General features: G+C 46.2%; 1 protein-coding gene across 6 annotated transcripts in view; it reads right to left on the reverse strand.

Moving 5' to 3' along the window:
• LOC137355617 (adhesion G protein-coupled receptor E3-like) overlaps positions 1-14,289 on the reverse strand; it is a 71,231-nt gene that overhangs the window by 28,499 nt on the left and 28,443 nt on the right. For 5 of the 6 annotated variants that reach the window (XM_068020958.1, XM_068020962.1, XM_068020960.1 and 2 more), the window contains exons 5-8: positions 11,850-11,914; positions 7,942-8,040; positions 6,545-6,722; positions 3,650-3,769 (exon numbers count right to left, since the gene is read on the reverse strand). In XM_068020958.1, the coding sequence (XP_067877059.1) occupies positions 3,650-3,769; positions 6,545-6,722; positions 7,942-8,040; positions 11,850-11,914 (462 nt within the window). The remainder of the gene's footprint in view (positions 1-3,649; positions 3,770-6,544; positions 6,723-7,941; positions 8,041-11,849; positions 11,915-14,289) is intronic. The other variant, XM_068020959.1, reaches the window with a different exon arrangement.

Below are 14,289 nucleotides of genomic sequence, written 5' to 3' on the forward strand. Positions count from 1 at the left end.
AGGGAGTAATCCTGAGATTACAACCCTAGAGGTCCTGCTTTTTAACCTTCTGCCTAACTCACTATATTCACTTTGCAAGACCTCATTCTCTCTACCTGCCTATGTCGTTAGTACCAATATGGACCACGACCTCTGGCTGCTCACCCACCCCTTTCAGAATGTCCTTCAGCCGCTCCGAGACATCCTTGACCCTAGCACCAGGGAGACAACATACCATCCTGGAGTCACGTTTGTGGCCACAGAAATGCCTTTCTGCACCCCTTACGATAGAATCCCCTATCGCTATAGCTCTTCCAACCCTTTTCCTCCCCTGCTGTGCAGCAGAGCCCTCTGTGTTGCCACGAACTTGGCTGTTACTGCTTTCCCCTGGGAGGTCATCCCCCCCCCCAACAGTATCCAAAGCGGTATATCTGTTTGAGAGGGGGATGGCCACTGGGGACTCCTGCACTACCTGCCTGCGCCTACTACTCCGTCTGGTGATCACCCAACTCTTTTCTGCCTCTGCAGCCATTACCTGCGGTGTGACCACCTCACTAAACATGCTATCCTCGACTTCCTCAGCATCGCGGATGCTCCACGGTGAATCCACCCGCAGCTCCAGCTCCGTAATGCGGTTAGCCAGTAGCTGCAGATGGATACACTTCCTGCACACATGGTCGTCAGGGACACTGGAAGCTTCCCTGATTTCCCACACAGTGCAGGAGGAGAAGATCACGGGGCTGAGCTCTCCTGTCATGACTTACCCTTAAATAAAAACAAGAAATGCTGGAAATACTCAGCAGGTCTGGCAGCATCAACCAATCACCTTTCAGCTCTCCTCTGACGTCACTGTTTGCCTTTTATTTTCAAAACTTCGGCACGCTGGCAGAGGTTCAACTGCTCTCTGCTCCGCTCCTGGAAGGTAAGAGACTGGGCCGCGATCCCCGGGGTCGATTTTCGGCTCTGCTCCTGGCGTTCTCCCCACAGGTCCGCTACGCTCCTCTCCACTCCACTCCCGGAAGGTAAGAGATTGGGCCTCAATCCTCGGGGTCAATTTATAGGCTCTGCTCCCAGCGTTCTCCCCACAGGTCCGCTACGCTCCTCTCCACTCCACTCCCGGAAGGTAAGAGACTGGGCCTCGATCCTCGGGGTCGATTTATAGGCTCCAGTCCCGGCGTTCTCCCCACAGGTCCGCTCCGCTCCGCTCCTCTCCGCTCCCGGAAGGTAAAATGTGTGGGATGAAATCGTGCAGGGTGCTATCAGTTAAAATCCAAAACTCTGCTACCCGTGTTCTAAATAGTGCTTAGTCACGTTGATCTTGTGCTCGCCAACCTACCTTGGCTTCCGGTCCAGCAATGCCTCAATTTTAAAATTATCATCCTTGCCCTTCCCTATCTCTGTAACCTCCTACAGCCCTCTGAGATCCCTGCATTCCTCCAATCTGACCTCTTGTGGATCCTCATTAGCAGGCATGCCCTCAGCTGTCTAGGCCGTAAGTACTGGGATTTACTCCATCTCTCCACCTCTCTCTTTCCTCCTTTAAGATGTCCTGTTATGACCCAATGAGAAAGGTGTCTAGGGATCCCTCTCAGCCTTCACCTGATCTTACTGTAACAGGGATTTATTTTTAAACACACTGTTTTTCGCTCCCCCCTGGTGAATCCTTGCTCACCGCTTTCCAATTATAAGGCAAAGAAACCAGCACAACAGGTTTTCTCAGATTTAAAGAAGAAAAGTGAAATGTATTAAACTTAAACTCTAATTCGGAAGTGAATGCCTACGGATACACGATGCGCCCATGCTAGCATGCATACATGATACACACATGCAGATAGGGACAGAAAGAGCAGAAGAAAAATAAAGTGGAAAAGTCTGAGGCAATATCTGAAGAGTTTTTGTTACGGTTCTTCGAGCTCACTGTGCAGTCCTTGATTGTTGGTAGATCTTGCTTTTCGCTGGGACCCAGTATTCTTCTTAAACTTTGTTCACCGCAGGAGACTTTTCTCTCTTGGGGCTCATGTGTCTTCAGTGGGTTTTGGAATTCCTTGAGAAAGAGATGGGAGCAGACAGGAGGCCTTCTTTGGTCCAGGAGCATTCTGCTTTCTGCAGACTCTCAGTTCAAAACTGCACAATTCAGAACAAAAAACAGACTGCCAAGCCGGTTAGTCATGTGACTGACTGATTTGACCATGTCTGTTTGTGGATTGTATGGGAGCAGGGGATAGCTCCTTTGTTGAATCACTGTCTGTTAATATGCAAAAATGTCTTTCCAGCCAAGGCCTGGCAACCACTTGTCACAGGCCTTCTCTTCTTCCCAGCAACAATTTGAAATTTAATGTCCATGTGGCAAAATTAATGTGCCTCCTTTTTGGCAGGTGGGAGCCTGCATGACACACCCTTTAATATCTACCTCTTTGATCAAGCTTTTGGTCACCTGCCCTAATATCTCCTTATGCCTTGGAGTCAAAATCTGTTAAAATGCTCATGCGAAGCACCTTGGGATATTATACCTTAAAGGCACTATATAAATGCTGTTGTTGTTGTAAACAACTGAATTTTACATGGATTTACTAAGGAAGGTGTGTCCCTGGGGCAGCGTCACTCATTTGTCGGTGGCGGGGGGGGGGGTGGGTGGTGTTCCCAGCAGTTCACCAATATTTTCAGGGTAGGGCTTTAAGGTGTGTCACTGTTTGCAGTGGGTTATCTGGGGTTATATCAACATGTGTAGGAAGCTTCATCTCGTACAACAATATTTGCAGTGTCAGGCAAACCCCACTTGCCAATATATTATTTCGCCAAATGAACATTAAAACTTAAAATTGCAAGCCCTGACTGGAAGGACAGTTGCCTAGTACCAGACAATGTTGAAACAATGGGGAACCAGCAGTTGCTTCTCCAATACACAGAAGTGGTCAAACCAGTTTTAGTCACATGACTAGCTGGCTGGAGTTTTTGAATTCGAACTTCCAACAAAGGAATCAGACGAAGCCGTGTGCTCATGGCGTAAAGATCTCTCCTGGGACTGAGAACATCTCCTCTCCTGTCTGCCTGCCTTCTTCTTTTCCCACGGAACTGAATCTTGTGAAAACAGTGAAACTCAAAGAGAGAAGGGTTTCCCATGTGAACAAGGCTTTAAGAAGATTACTGGACCCCAATGAAACACAAGACCATATCTTCAATCAAGGACTACAGTGAGCTCAAGAAACAGTAACAAGATATTGCCTCCAACTGTTCTACTTATCTCTTCTTCTGCTCTTTTCTATCTCTATTTGCATGTTTGTCTCACGTGTGCAAGCTAGTGTGGGCTGTTGTATATCCGTAGGTGTGAACCGTATTAGAGACTAAGTTTAAGGTTTAATAAATTTCATCTTTCTGCTTTAAACCAAAGAAAGCCTGTTTGTGCTCATTTCTTTGCCTTATAATTGGAAACTGTGAACAAGGATTCACAAAAAGGGGAACTCAAAACACAGTGTGTTTAAAATTAAACCCTATTGTAATAGGACCAGATAGCAAGAGATCCATAGACACATTTCTCACCTGGTCATAACAGCAGGGGGTCCCTGGACGTGTGTCCAGTTTGCAAGTGGTCCTCACGTAGAAAAGTTTGAAAGTTATTTCTGCAACGCAAGCCATTTGCTCATGATCACAGGTAAATAAAGTAGAAATATACCAAAGTCGTCATCACCGATAACCGTACTGGAGTAAACATGTAAGGTATCTCCTTTGGCTTGTAATGTCATGACATCACCTTCTGTAATCTTGTCCCTTTCAACGAAACCTATTTCAAAATCTGATGGGAATAAGGGAAGATGATTTTAATGCCACAGTTGTATCTTTGTGTAGTTGTGGTAATGGTAGACAGAGTACACTCAATACTAGAAACATGCAGGGTAAAGTTTCTTTTCTAGGATTTGAACTTAAATGCCGGTGTGTTCAACTGCGGGGGAGATGGTGGCGCAGTGGTAGTGTCACTGAACTAGTAATCCTGAGGCTCAGGCTAATGCCCTGGGGACACGGGTTCAAATCCCACCATAGTATCTGGTGGAATTTGAACTTAATTAATTTTTAAAAATCTGGAATTGAAAGCTAGTCTCAGTAATGGTGCCATGAAACTATCAATTGCAATAGAAACCCATTTGGTTCACTAATGTCCTTAAGAGAAGGAAATCTGCCATCCTTACTTGGTCTGGCCTACATGTGACTCCAGACCCACATCTATGTGGTTGACTCTTAACTCCCCTCTGAAATGGACTAACAAGCCACTCAGTTCCCAAGGGCAGTTAGGGATGGGCAACAAATGCTGGCCATGCCAGCGATGCCCGCATCCCATTAAAGAATAAGAAAAATTGCTCCAACTGGAGTCAAGTGGAAAGGCACAGGAAACGCTTGGCGTCTTGAAATGCCTGATCCTGAGCTGATTTCCATTTCTCATTTGGCCAAGTAAATGGCAGAGTCTCTGTCCTCACCCTTGCATGACTCTGAGGGTGTCAGCAGGAGGCACTCTTGCCTCTGACTGACCCTGACTCAAGAAGGTTGTGAGTTCAAGTCCGACTCCAAAAACATCAGGCCATATTCAATCAAGACTGATGTTCCAGTACATTACTGAGAGAGTGCTACACAGTCGGAGGTGCCGTCTTTGGGATGGGATATTCAGTTCAGGTGGAGGTAAAGAAATCCCACGGCACTATTTCAAAGAAGAGCAGGGGAGTTATCCCTGCTGGCCCAGGCAATATTTGTCCCTCAATCAACATCACTAACAAGCATATAAGGTCATTATCACATTGCATTTGTGGGAGCTTGCTGTGCACAAATTGGCTGACACTTTTCCTATATTACAACAGTGACTGCACTTCAAAAGTACGTCATTGGTGGTAAAACATTCCGAGCATCTGAGACTGTGAAAGGTGATGTATAAATACAAGTTCTTTCTTTCAGTTAATGGTTTGTCCTGTTTGAGTTTCATGGATCTTTGTGAAGGGCTTGTTTCCTAAATGTACAACAGTGACCACACTTCAAAACATTCTTCTTTGGTTGTCAAGCACATGGGTGCATACTGAGGCTGTGAAAGACGCTATCTACACACAAGTGTTTCTTCATTCATGCAAATGGGGTGTGCACTTGCTATGAGTGGACATCCTGCTTTCGTTGTCCCTATAGATTCCAGAACAAGCCTGGAAGGTCATATTCTAAAAGAGATGAAGTATATTGAGCTTCTAAATGGTGCAAGTGGGCCTCACTGTGGAGATGGCATGGTGGGGAGGTTCAGGGGGCACAGAGGGGTATCCAGACCTAGGCTGTTCCCTGAACTCCCTGAGAATTGCAATATCTACAAAAATAACAGTGAATTAGCACTTTGGGGAGGGGGAGTTCTGTGAAGTGACCATCTCCACCCCTACCCCAACTCCAATAGATGGCGGACGTTAGATGTATCTCTGGGTGAGGGGGTAGTAGCATGGGCACCCTCTAAAAAAACTTCAGTGGGGTCAGTGCCAGAGGGCGTTGTCTGACAGCTTCTTGACATAAATACCAGGATTGATGCCCCACAGACTTACAACCCACAATTGTCCATTTTGTTGTCAATAATTTACTAATTGTTGCATGCATATGTAAATCAGTTTAGTAATAGACTCTAGCATGGCAAAACTGATAAGGTAGAAACTTAACATTAAAAACAAACTAGGGCTTGGGGCTAATTTTCAAGGATTTGGAATCTCTTTACATTGGGATTAGCAACAAGCCAGCATTTATTACCCATCCCTAATTGCCCTTGAGAAGGTGATGGTAAGCCGCCTCCTTGAAATGCTGCAGTCCATGTGGTGTAGGTACACCCATAGTGCTGTTAGGAAGTGAGTTCCAGGATTATGACCCGCGACGGTGAAGGAACGGCGGTATAGTTCCAAGTCAGGATGGTGTGTGACTTGGATGGGAACTTGCAGGTGGTGATGTTCCCATGCATCTGCTGCCCTTGTTCTTCCAGGTGGTAGAGGTCGCGGGTTTGGAAGGTGCTGTCTAAGGAGCCTCGGTGAGTTGCTGCAGTGCATCTTGCAGGCAGAACACACGGCTGCTACTGTGCGTCGGTGGTGGAGGGAGTGAATATTTAAGATGGTGGATGAGGTGCCAATCACGCAGGCTACATTATCCTGGATGATGTCAAGCTGGTTGAGTGTTGTTGGAGCCGCCCTCATCTCAGGCAAGTGGAGAGTATTCCATCACACTCTTGGCTTGTGCCTTGTCGATGGTGGATAGGCTTTGGGGAGACACAGAATTTCCAACCTGCTCTTATAGCCACAGTATTTATATGGCTGGTCCAGTTAAGTCTGCCTGTCTATTTCATTCAATTAGGCCTTTCAGAAGGCAGACAGAAGGACAATCTATTTAGAGCCTCGGAGGAACAAGAGGGGAAAGTTCAGATGAGCACTGACCACAGCAGTCTTGATAATATAGAGAGAGGTGTGAGATGCTAGGTGTGGGAGCAGGATGCATTGTAAGAGAACCAGGTTTTTCTTGTACCGTGTGCCATACACTTGGAGTATTCTCTGTTTATGAGGTAAATGTGGAGCTTTACCCATGGTTGGACTTGACCATTTTGTGATGTTATCCTTGGGTAAACCCAGAGCAGCCGCGATGACTGCACTTTCCATCACCTCCAGGAAGCGGCTGGCTGCTCTCTGTCGCTCCGCAACCTCTACACTTCTCCAAGTTGTTACATTGCTGAGCAGACGTTGCGAAAATTCAATGATCCTCTACAGAGTAAAACAACACATTGGTTTTGAGTGATGGCAAAGATTATTTTTTTTACAGAGCATTCAACAAAGGGGGTGAACGGTACATTCTTTCTCCTGAGCAATACTTAAAGGTCATGTGAATATAGGTCCCTCGAACAAAGATCAGATAAATCACGCAGTAACCAAATAATTGATCACTTCCTCGCTACTGCACTTTGTGTTACTTTAGTTCAAAGCACAAGAGAAACAGAAATTTTGTAAAATGAGATGCTGGATAAGAAGAAAGCAGTGAACAGATCTGTTGAAGTGTTCAAGTACAGCATGGCCAACAACAACTTGCATTTATATAGAGCCTTTAACTTAGTAAAACATCCCAAAGGTGCTTTGCAGGAGCATAATCAGATAAAAAGAATTGGCGCCAGACTAAAGGAGGAGACACAAGGACAGATAACTATAAGACTCTTATCAATGGATGTGATATCTGTTTCTTGATAAGGCAGAAAAAAAAACATTTCACACATGTCCAGAGAGGCCATTGTCTATGAGAGTTGGTGTAGACAGAGTATAATTAGTCTGGGCCACCGCCTTAATGACATATCCTGACACGTGTGTGTGTGTGTGTGTGTTCAGTGAAAATTGTCTTTATTTGTCCCAGTGTCCTCTGCATTCCATGTTCCTACCACCCGGTGAGCTCCACACACTGGTCCACACCACAACTGCTTACATTTTACTTACAAACAGAAATACAAAAGATATTAAAATGCCTTACAGCATCCACCCTTAATTGTATAATTTCGCCTATGAACAATACTACACTTCCGAATCTAATCCATTCACCTTATTCTGTCCCACCTGTAACATTTTCACCCGCTGTTCCACTCTCCTACGTTTGCGTTGACGACATAGGTCATACGACAGGTATACAACAAGAAACAACTGTACCCAGTTGACTTAATCAAAAGGGGACTTAATCAAAAGCTTGGTCAAAGCGGCAGGATTTAAGGAGCTTTTTAAAACAGGAGAGAAAGTGAGGTGGAAAAGCGGCGAGGTTTAGAAAGGGAATTCCAGAGCTGAGGGACCGCGCAGCTGAAGGCATAGCTCCCAATGGTGTGGCAAAGGAAATTGGGAATGGGAAAGAGACCAGAAATAGGGGAACATAGGGTTCTTAAAGAAGATTATTAAATGCAGCCTTTCAGTTTGAGAATTCTGTGCAATAAAGGATTCAGGTACAGCTCACCTGCACAGGAAAACCAGCGTGAGAACTGTTGCACACGGCCCTGTCGAAACTTGTGGTCCAATTCATGAGGTGACAAAATGTGGAATTACAGGGGGCTTTCTGTTTTTTTAAAAAAAAACATTGAACACCTTAAGAAATTCTAACAGAGCATACAATGGCCTGTTGTTTCATCGTCATCTAAAGTGTACAGTTCAGTATAGCAGGTGGTCTATCGCAATGGAGAAACATAAAACATCCATCAGTACAGACACCCTGCTCCCTGCCTCCCCATCCACCTACCCCCACTCCCCTCGCATCGCCCTCCAGCTTGAGACAATTGATTGGGAGGAGGTATGCTTTAATCAATACTTCAGCCCAGGACACGTCAAGGACCTTTCAAAGAATCACACTGAGCCGAACAAATACAGCAAGATCGCCAGCCACAAACTCAGCACTGTGGCTTTAAATGCATTACAGTAGCGCAAGAAGGAATGACACTTGCAACGCCTGCAACACCCTCTAGGGGGAAGGTGTGAGAAGGGTCACTGGAAATGGAACAGGCAGAAATGTGTTCAAAGAATGGTCAGAGGGGCAAACGTTAGCTGCAGCTGGAAAATAGATCACCAACAGTAACTTGCGTTTATATGTTGTAAAATCTCCTAAGGCGCTTCACAAGAATGTTATCAAACAAAACAAATGACACTGAGTCACCCAAGGAGGTTTTAGGATGGGTGACCAAAAGCTTGGTCAAAGAGATAGGTTTTAAGGAGCATCTTAAAGGAGGACGGAGAGACGGAGCGGTTTAAGGAGGGAATGCCAGAGGCTAGGCAGCTGATAATGGTAAGAAATTCTTCCAGTTCTATAAACATGAGAGCGCAGCCAAAGAAGAATTGAGAAGGGGCTCAAAACCGAGCATGCACGCATTAGTTAATATACTGCATGATCGACTTCATCCAGATAAACTCTAAGGAAGACATGAGCCTTTCCCAAGTGAGAATAACCCCCAGCAACACACCGCAATATTTTAGACAAGCTGTTAAATGCTCAAAACCAACAAATCACCAATGAATCCCAGAGATGGGGGGTGGTGGGGTGGGGGGGGGGGGGGGGTATTTGTGAACCGTTGAGGAATTAGAAACAGTCTAACTTGGTGACAAGATCAATGAAGACAACCTCAGCCCCATTGATTTTACATCAATACTGCACCAAATAATATGATAATCAGAATCAAAGCTGTAAAAGGCAGTTTTCTCAGACTAGAAGGAAAGATCCAGCCTGACTAACCTCCTGAAGGAATATGGACTTTTCAATATTAACTTTTAAGATTAAAAGAATGGACTGGAAACAGAAGAGCTGTTCAGTTCCCATACTGTGCATGATATTTGGTGCAAACGATGCGTCTTTACCCTGATTTCACGACATGCCATATTTTTGAAAGAGATAAGGAGAAACAAAAACCAAAAACTTGTTTAAAATGGGGGAAGAGAGAGAAATGGAAAAGCAACAGGTAGATTTTTTTTTCCCTCAGAAGGAATAGGATATAACAACATTTTACAGTGAAAGAAAGGAACAGACTTCCCCTTAAGGGCGTCTGTAAACCAAAGGGGCTAAAAAGTCATCTATGCCATATTTTGGACACAGGTTTCGTGCTTCACAACCTGCCCTCGCCCATTGACGTGGAGGTAGGCAAATGTGGTGCTGGCATGTCGTTAAGCTGATTGTAGCATAGCGCTGAGCATCTGCCACTCTGCAGGCCTCTTCCTCTTTCCTCAGCAGGGAGCTGAGCAGCGTGTGCTAATAGCAAATGAGGCAATCAACTTTCTGTTCTTAAAGGTAGTCTGTCCCTCTTAAAGGGAAGCAGCACTCAATTCCAGGAGGCTGCAGCTGCACACTATTGCTGCAACTGTAAACACGGAAAATGGAACACCAGGCAGAGGGAGGGTTCCAGACTCGAGGTCAGTGAATGCGTCTCACGCTGCTCCATACACCACAACCAGAGCATTCACCCAGCAGCAGTCCCTGGCAGTTGAGATTCACGCCTAACATCCAAAGCTCCACCTCACCCTCACATACCTATCAATACTGCTAGCTTCCACGTATCGCCAGATATTCAGCGAACGCAGGCACATCGAAAATTGGTGGTGTCGTAAATAGTGAGGAGGAAAGCCTTAGATTACAGGAGGATATAGATGGGCTGGTAAGATGGGCGGAGCTGTGGCAAATGGAATTTAATCCTGAGAAGTGTGAGGCGATGCATTTTGGGAGGACTAACAAGGGAAGGGAATATACAATGGATGGCCAGACCCTAGAAAGTACAGAAGATCAGAGGGACCTAGGGGTGCTTGACCATAGATCACTGAAGGCAGCAGCACAGGTAGATAATGTGGTTAGGAAGGCATATGAGATACTTGCCTTTATTAGCCAAGGCATAGAATATAAAAGCAGGGAGGTTATGTTGGAGATGTATAAAATTCTAGTTAGGCCACAGCTGGAGTACTGTGTACAGTTCTGGTCGGCACACTATAGGAAGAATATGATTGCACTGGAGAGGGTGCAGAGGAGATTCACCAGGATGTTGCCTGGGCTGGAGCATTTCAGCTGTGAAGAGAGACTGGATAGGCTAGGGTTGTTTTCCTGAGAGCAGAGAAGGCTGAGGGGGGGTGAGGGAACCTGATTGAGGTGTACAAAATTATGAGCGGCATAGATAGATTAGATAAGAAGATAAGAAGATTAGATAAGTTTTCTCTTAGCTGAGGTGTCACTAACCAGGGGGCATAGATTTAAGGTAAGGGGCAGGAGGTTTAATGGGGATTTGAGGAAAAATAAATTCACCCAGAGGGTGGTTGGAATCTGGAACGCACTGCCTGAAGGGGTGGTAGAGGCAGGAACCCTCACAACATTTAAGAAATATTTAGATGAGCACTTGAAATGCCATAGCATACAAGTCTACGGGCCAAGTGCTGGAAAATGGGATTAGAATTGATAGGTGCTTGATGACTGTCACAGACACGATGGGCCAAAGGGCCTGTTTCTGTGCTGCATAACTCTATGACATCACCCAAACACAATGCAACACAAACCCTTTCTCTTGAAAGAAAAGGTGGCACACAAGAGAAGGGTTTAGAGCAGAACCAGCGGGGGGCCAGGATGCCTGTATCTCCTGAGCTCTACTTAGGAGATGATTCTCATCATCATGGGACCGGCTTGCAACAGAGCCGATGGCATCCAGCATCGCTGAAAATATCAAGGATGATGGTGTGTTCCTGCTTTTACAATTCCCCACAAAACCTCATCCTGCTATCTGGCACGATGAACAAGCTGTAGATGGTGTGACTATGGACCTATTGCCACTCGCTCGCACCAAACTGCTCCTTCTGATTTTCTGATTTCAGACACCAAAGAACTGCCTCCTGCCCAGCCTCATTAGCCCAACGAGGAGCAGAGACAGTCACAGCACAGTGCTGATGAAAAGACCCCATCACTTGATCTGACACTCACAGCCACTACCTCAATACCGGCACTGCACGTACCTTGGATGCAAGTTTAGAGTTGGGATCAGCACGTGGTGGGTCACAGGGCATCAGCAGGCTGCAGCCAGGCCAGGAGTAAAGGATGGTTCATTTGTCAGCCCACCAGAGGGTCAGGTGGCAGATGGGTTCTGCTGCAGACTGACGGGCATGCGCACCAAGATGCTGGGTGCATTGGCTGGCCTGCCAGACAGCCTCCTGTCACTGTCAAGGAGCATGCAGGAGCCCGGCTCCAACTTAGCAGAGGGCATTGCGCAGGCACACGGGCTCTCTCAGGAGGGCATCCGTCTTCCATAGTGCCATCTCCAGTGGCACTACAGTTCTGAATTTCTCTCCCAAGATACTTAATATGTAGAAATGGAGAGATATAATAGCTCAAGCATGAACCTGCAAAATTCTTACCGGCAATCGAGAGTCCATCTGGCCTTCCTCGAGAGATTTATCCGAAAGACATTTAAAAGGTCGATCTAAAATACAAATAAAACATTTGAACTTCCAACCCTCCAGTTTGGAAAGAACCTTAACCAAACCACTGTTCATGTGAAACGAAATGAATTTCATTTAATTGTCAAACAGCTCTCAACATTATTAATTAAATCTCTCTTCATTTGCCGCTAGGTTGGAGCTCTATCGCCTTTCAGAAATGTATAGATTGCATTGAGTAAACATGTTGATACGTTTATGTGTAACCCTACTAGTCATTAAATTAACAGGGCTGATAACCCGCTTAAGATCACAAATTACATATGTTGACTTTGTCCCTCTTCCCTGCTGCCCAGGTTTCCTGTGCCTTAATCCAGCTCTGGGTATATGTGAAAACAGCTGCCCACAATCAACCCTTATTTGGAACACAAAATATTGTACTTTTGCAATGCATGCCACTCACTCACTTTATCTACATTTTTGGGAGCTGAACCAAATGATACTTTGGACTAACAACATTCCTGACACTCCTCTCAGGCCTCACTATTGCTTGAAGATGATAAGATCATAGAGGACAGGCAACAGGTCATAAGAACATAAGAAATAGGAGTAGGAGTAGGCCATGAAGCCCCTCAGGCCTGCTCCACCATTCAATAAGATCATGACTAATGATTATCAACTCCACTTTTCCACTCTAGCCCTATATCCCTTGATTCCCGAAGTGCCAAAAGTCTATCAATCTCTGTCTTGAATCTACTCAACAACTGAGCATCTAGAGCTCTCTGGGATAGAGATTTCCAAAGATTCACCTCTGAGAGAAGAAACCTCCTCATCTCAGCCTAAACGGCCGACCCCCCCCTATCTTGAGACTATAAACCCAAGTTTGAGCCTCTCAGCATCTACCCCGTCAATGAGATCACATCTCATTCTTCTAAACTCCAGAGTATATAGGCACATTCTGCTCAATCTCTCCTCATTGGACAGCCTCTTATTCCAGGAATCTATGTAGTGAACCTTTGTTGCACCACCTCTAAAGCAAACATATCCTTCCTTCGGTACAGATCCCGAAACTGTACACAGTGGGCTGGATTTAATGGCCCCCTCCCCGGATGTGGGCTAGGAGGCGGGAGGGCCCATAGAATTGCAGTGGGAGATGGGGGATGCGGAGGGCCCGTCACCTTTTCGTCACACCGCAATTAAGTTGAGGCGGGATAGGCCAAAGACAGCCTTCCCACCCAGAGGCCAATTGAGGCCCTTTAGAGGCCTATTATCAGCCACTTAAGGGCCTCTTCCTGCTACTGCTGGCATTAAGCCAGCAGCAGGGAGGGGGCCTCCCCAGTAAAACGAGGTGCCTTTCCTGTGGGCTTGTGTGGGGAGGCCTTCCTCTGTGGGCAATCTGTGGCCCACAGAAGGCCCCCAGTGGAAACAACCTACCTCCTTCCCCCTGCACTCAATGCCCACCTTCCCTCCCCCAATCATCCGGGCCGCTGGACTGGCCCCAGGGACCCCGCCTCATTTACCTGGGGCCTGGGTCTCCAGCGCTGGGCCTGGACCTAAGGCACGCTTGCAGTAATGGCAGTGGCCACCACTCCCAGTGGGGCTGGCGATACTACTGAGCTGCCAGCCCTCTGGTTAGCCAGCCGCTCTTGGAGATGTATTTAGAAGGGACGGGATCCCGCGCTGGACTGTTAATTGCCCGGGCGCGTTAAATAGAGCCAGGGTGTGGGGTGGGCTCTGAAAGGCCAAGATGGGTTTCCCACCACCTTTTCAGCCTGGTGCTGGGAGCCCTGCCAGTTGCACTAAATCCAGCCCAGTATTTCAGAAGTGGTCTCACCAAAGCCCTATATAATTGAAGCAAGGCTTCCACACTCTATTAGTCTCAGCCACTCGCAAGAATGGCTAACAGAGAGAAATTTCCCTTTTCTACTCTGTTTATCTATTCCAACCCAGTTTCAGTAGATAACTGCACCCTTCGAAAGAAGATCGCAGATGTTGTCCTGGGTGCCTCTGTGCTCTGATTTTGTCCAGTGTTACTAGATTGACTACCATATTTCTCATTAGACTACAACCCTTAGGGATCTCCATGCTCCTTCAACTCTATTCGCTTTTGCATCCCTGGTTCTTATCACTCCATCATTGGAGGCAATGCTATCTAGGCACTAAGCTCTGGACTTCCCTCATTAAACTTCTCCACCTCTCCACCTCTCTCTCCTCCTTTTAGACACTGTTTAAAACCTCCTTCGTTGACCAAGCTTTCTGTGAACTGTCCTAATATTTTTCCTATGCAACTCGGTGTCAAATTTTGTCTGATTGTCCTCCAGTGAAGCACCTTGGGATGTTTTAATAAGTTAAAAGCACTATAGAAATGCAAATACTTGCTCTGCTGTAATGAAGATATTAATGTGACAGGGACATAGCT

This window comes from Heterodontus francisci, chromosome 43 (genome assembly GCF_036365525.1).
Source record: "Heterodontus francisci isolate sHetFra1 chromosome 43, sHetFra1.hap1, whole genome shotgun sequence".
Classification (NCBI taxonomy): Eukaryota; Metazoa; Chordata; class Chondrichthyes; order Heterodontiformes; family Heterodontidae; genus Heterodontus; species Heterodontus francisci.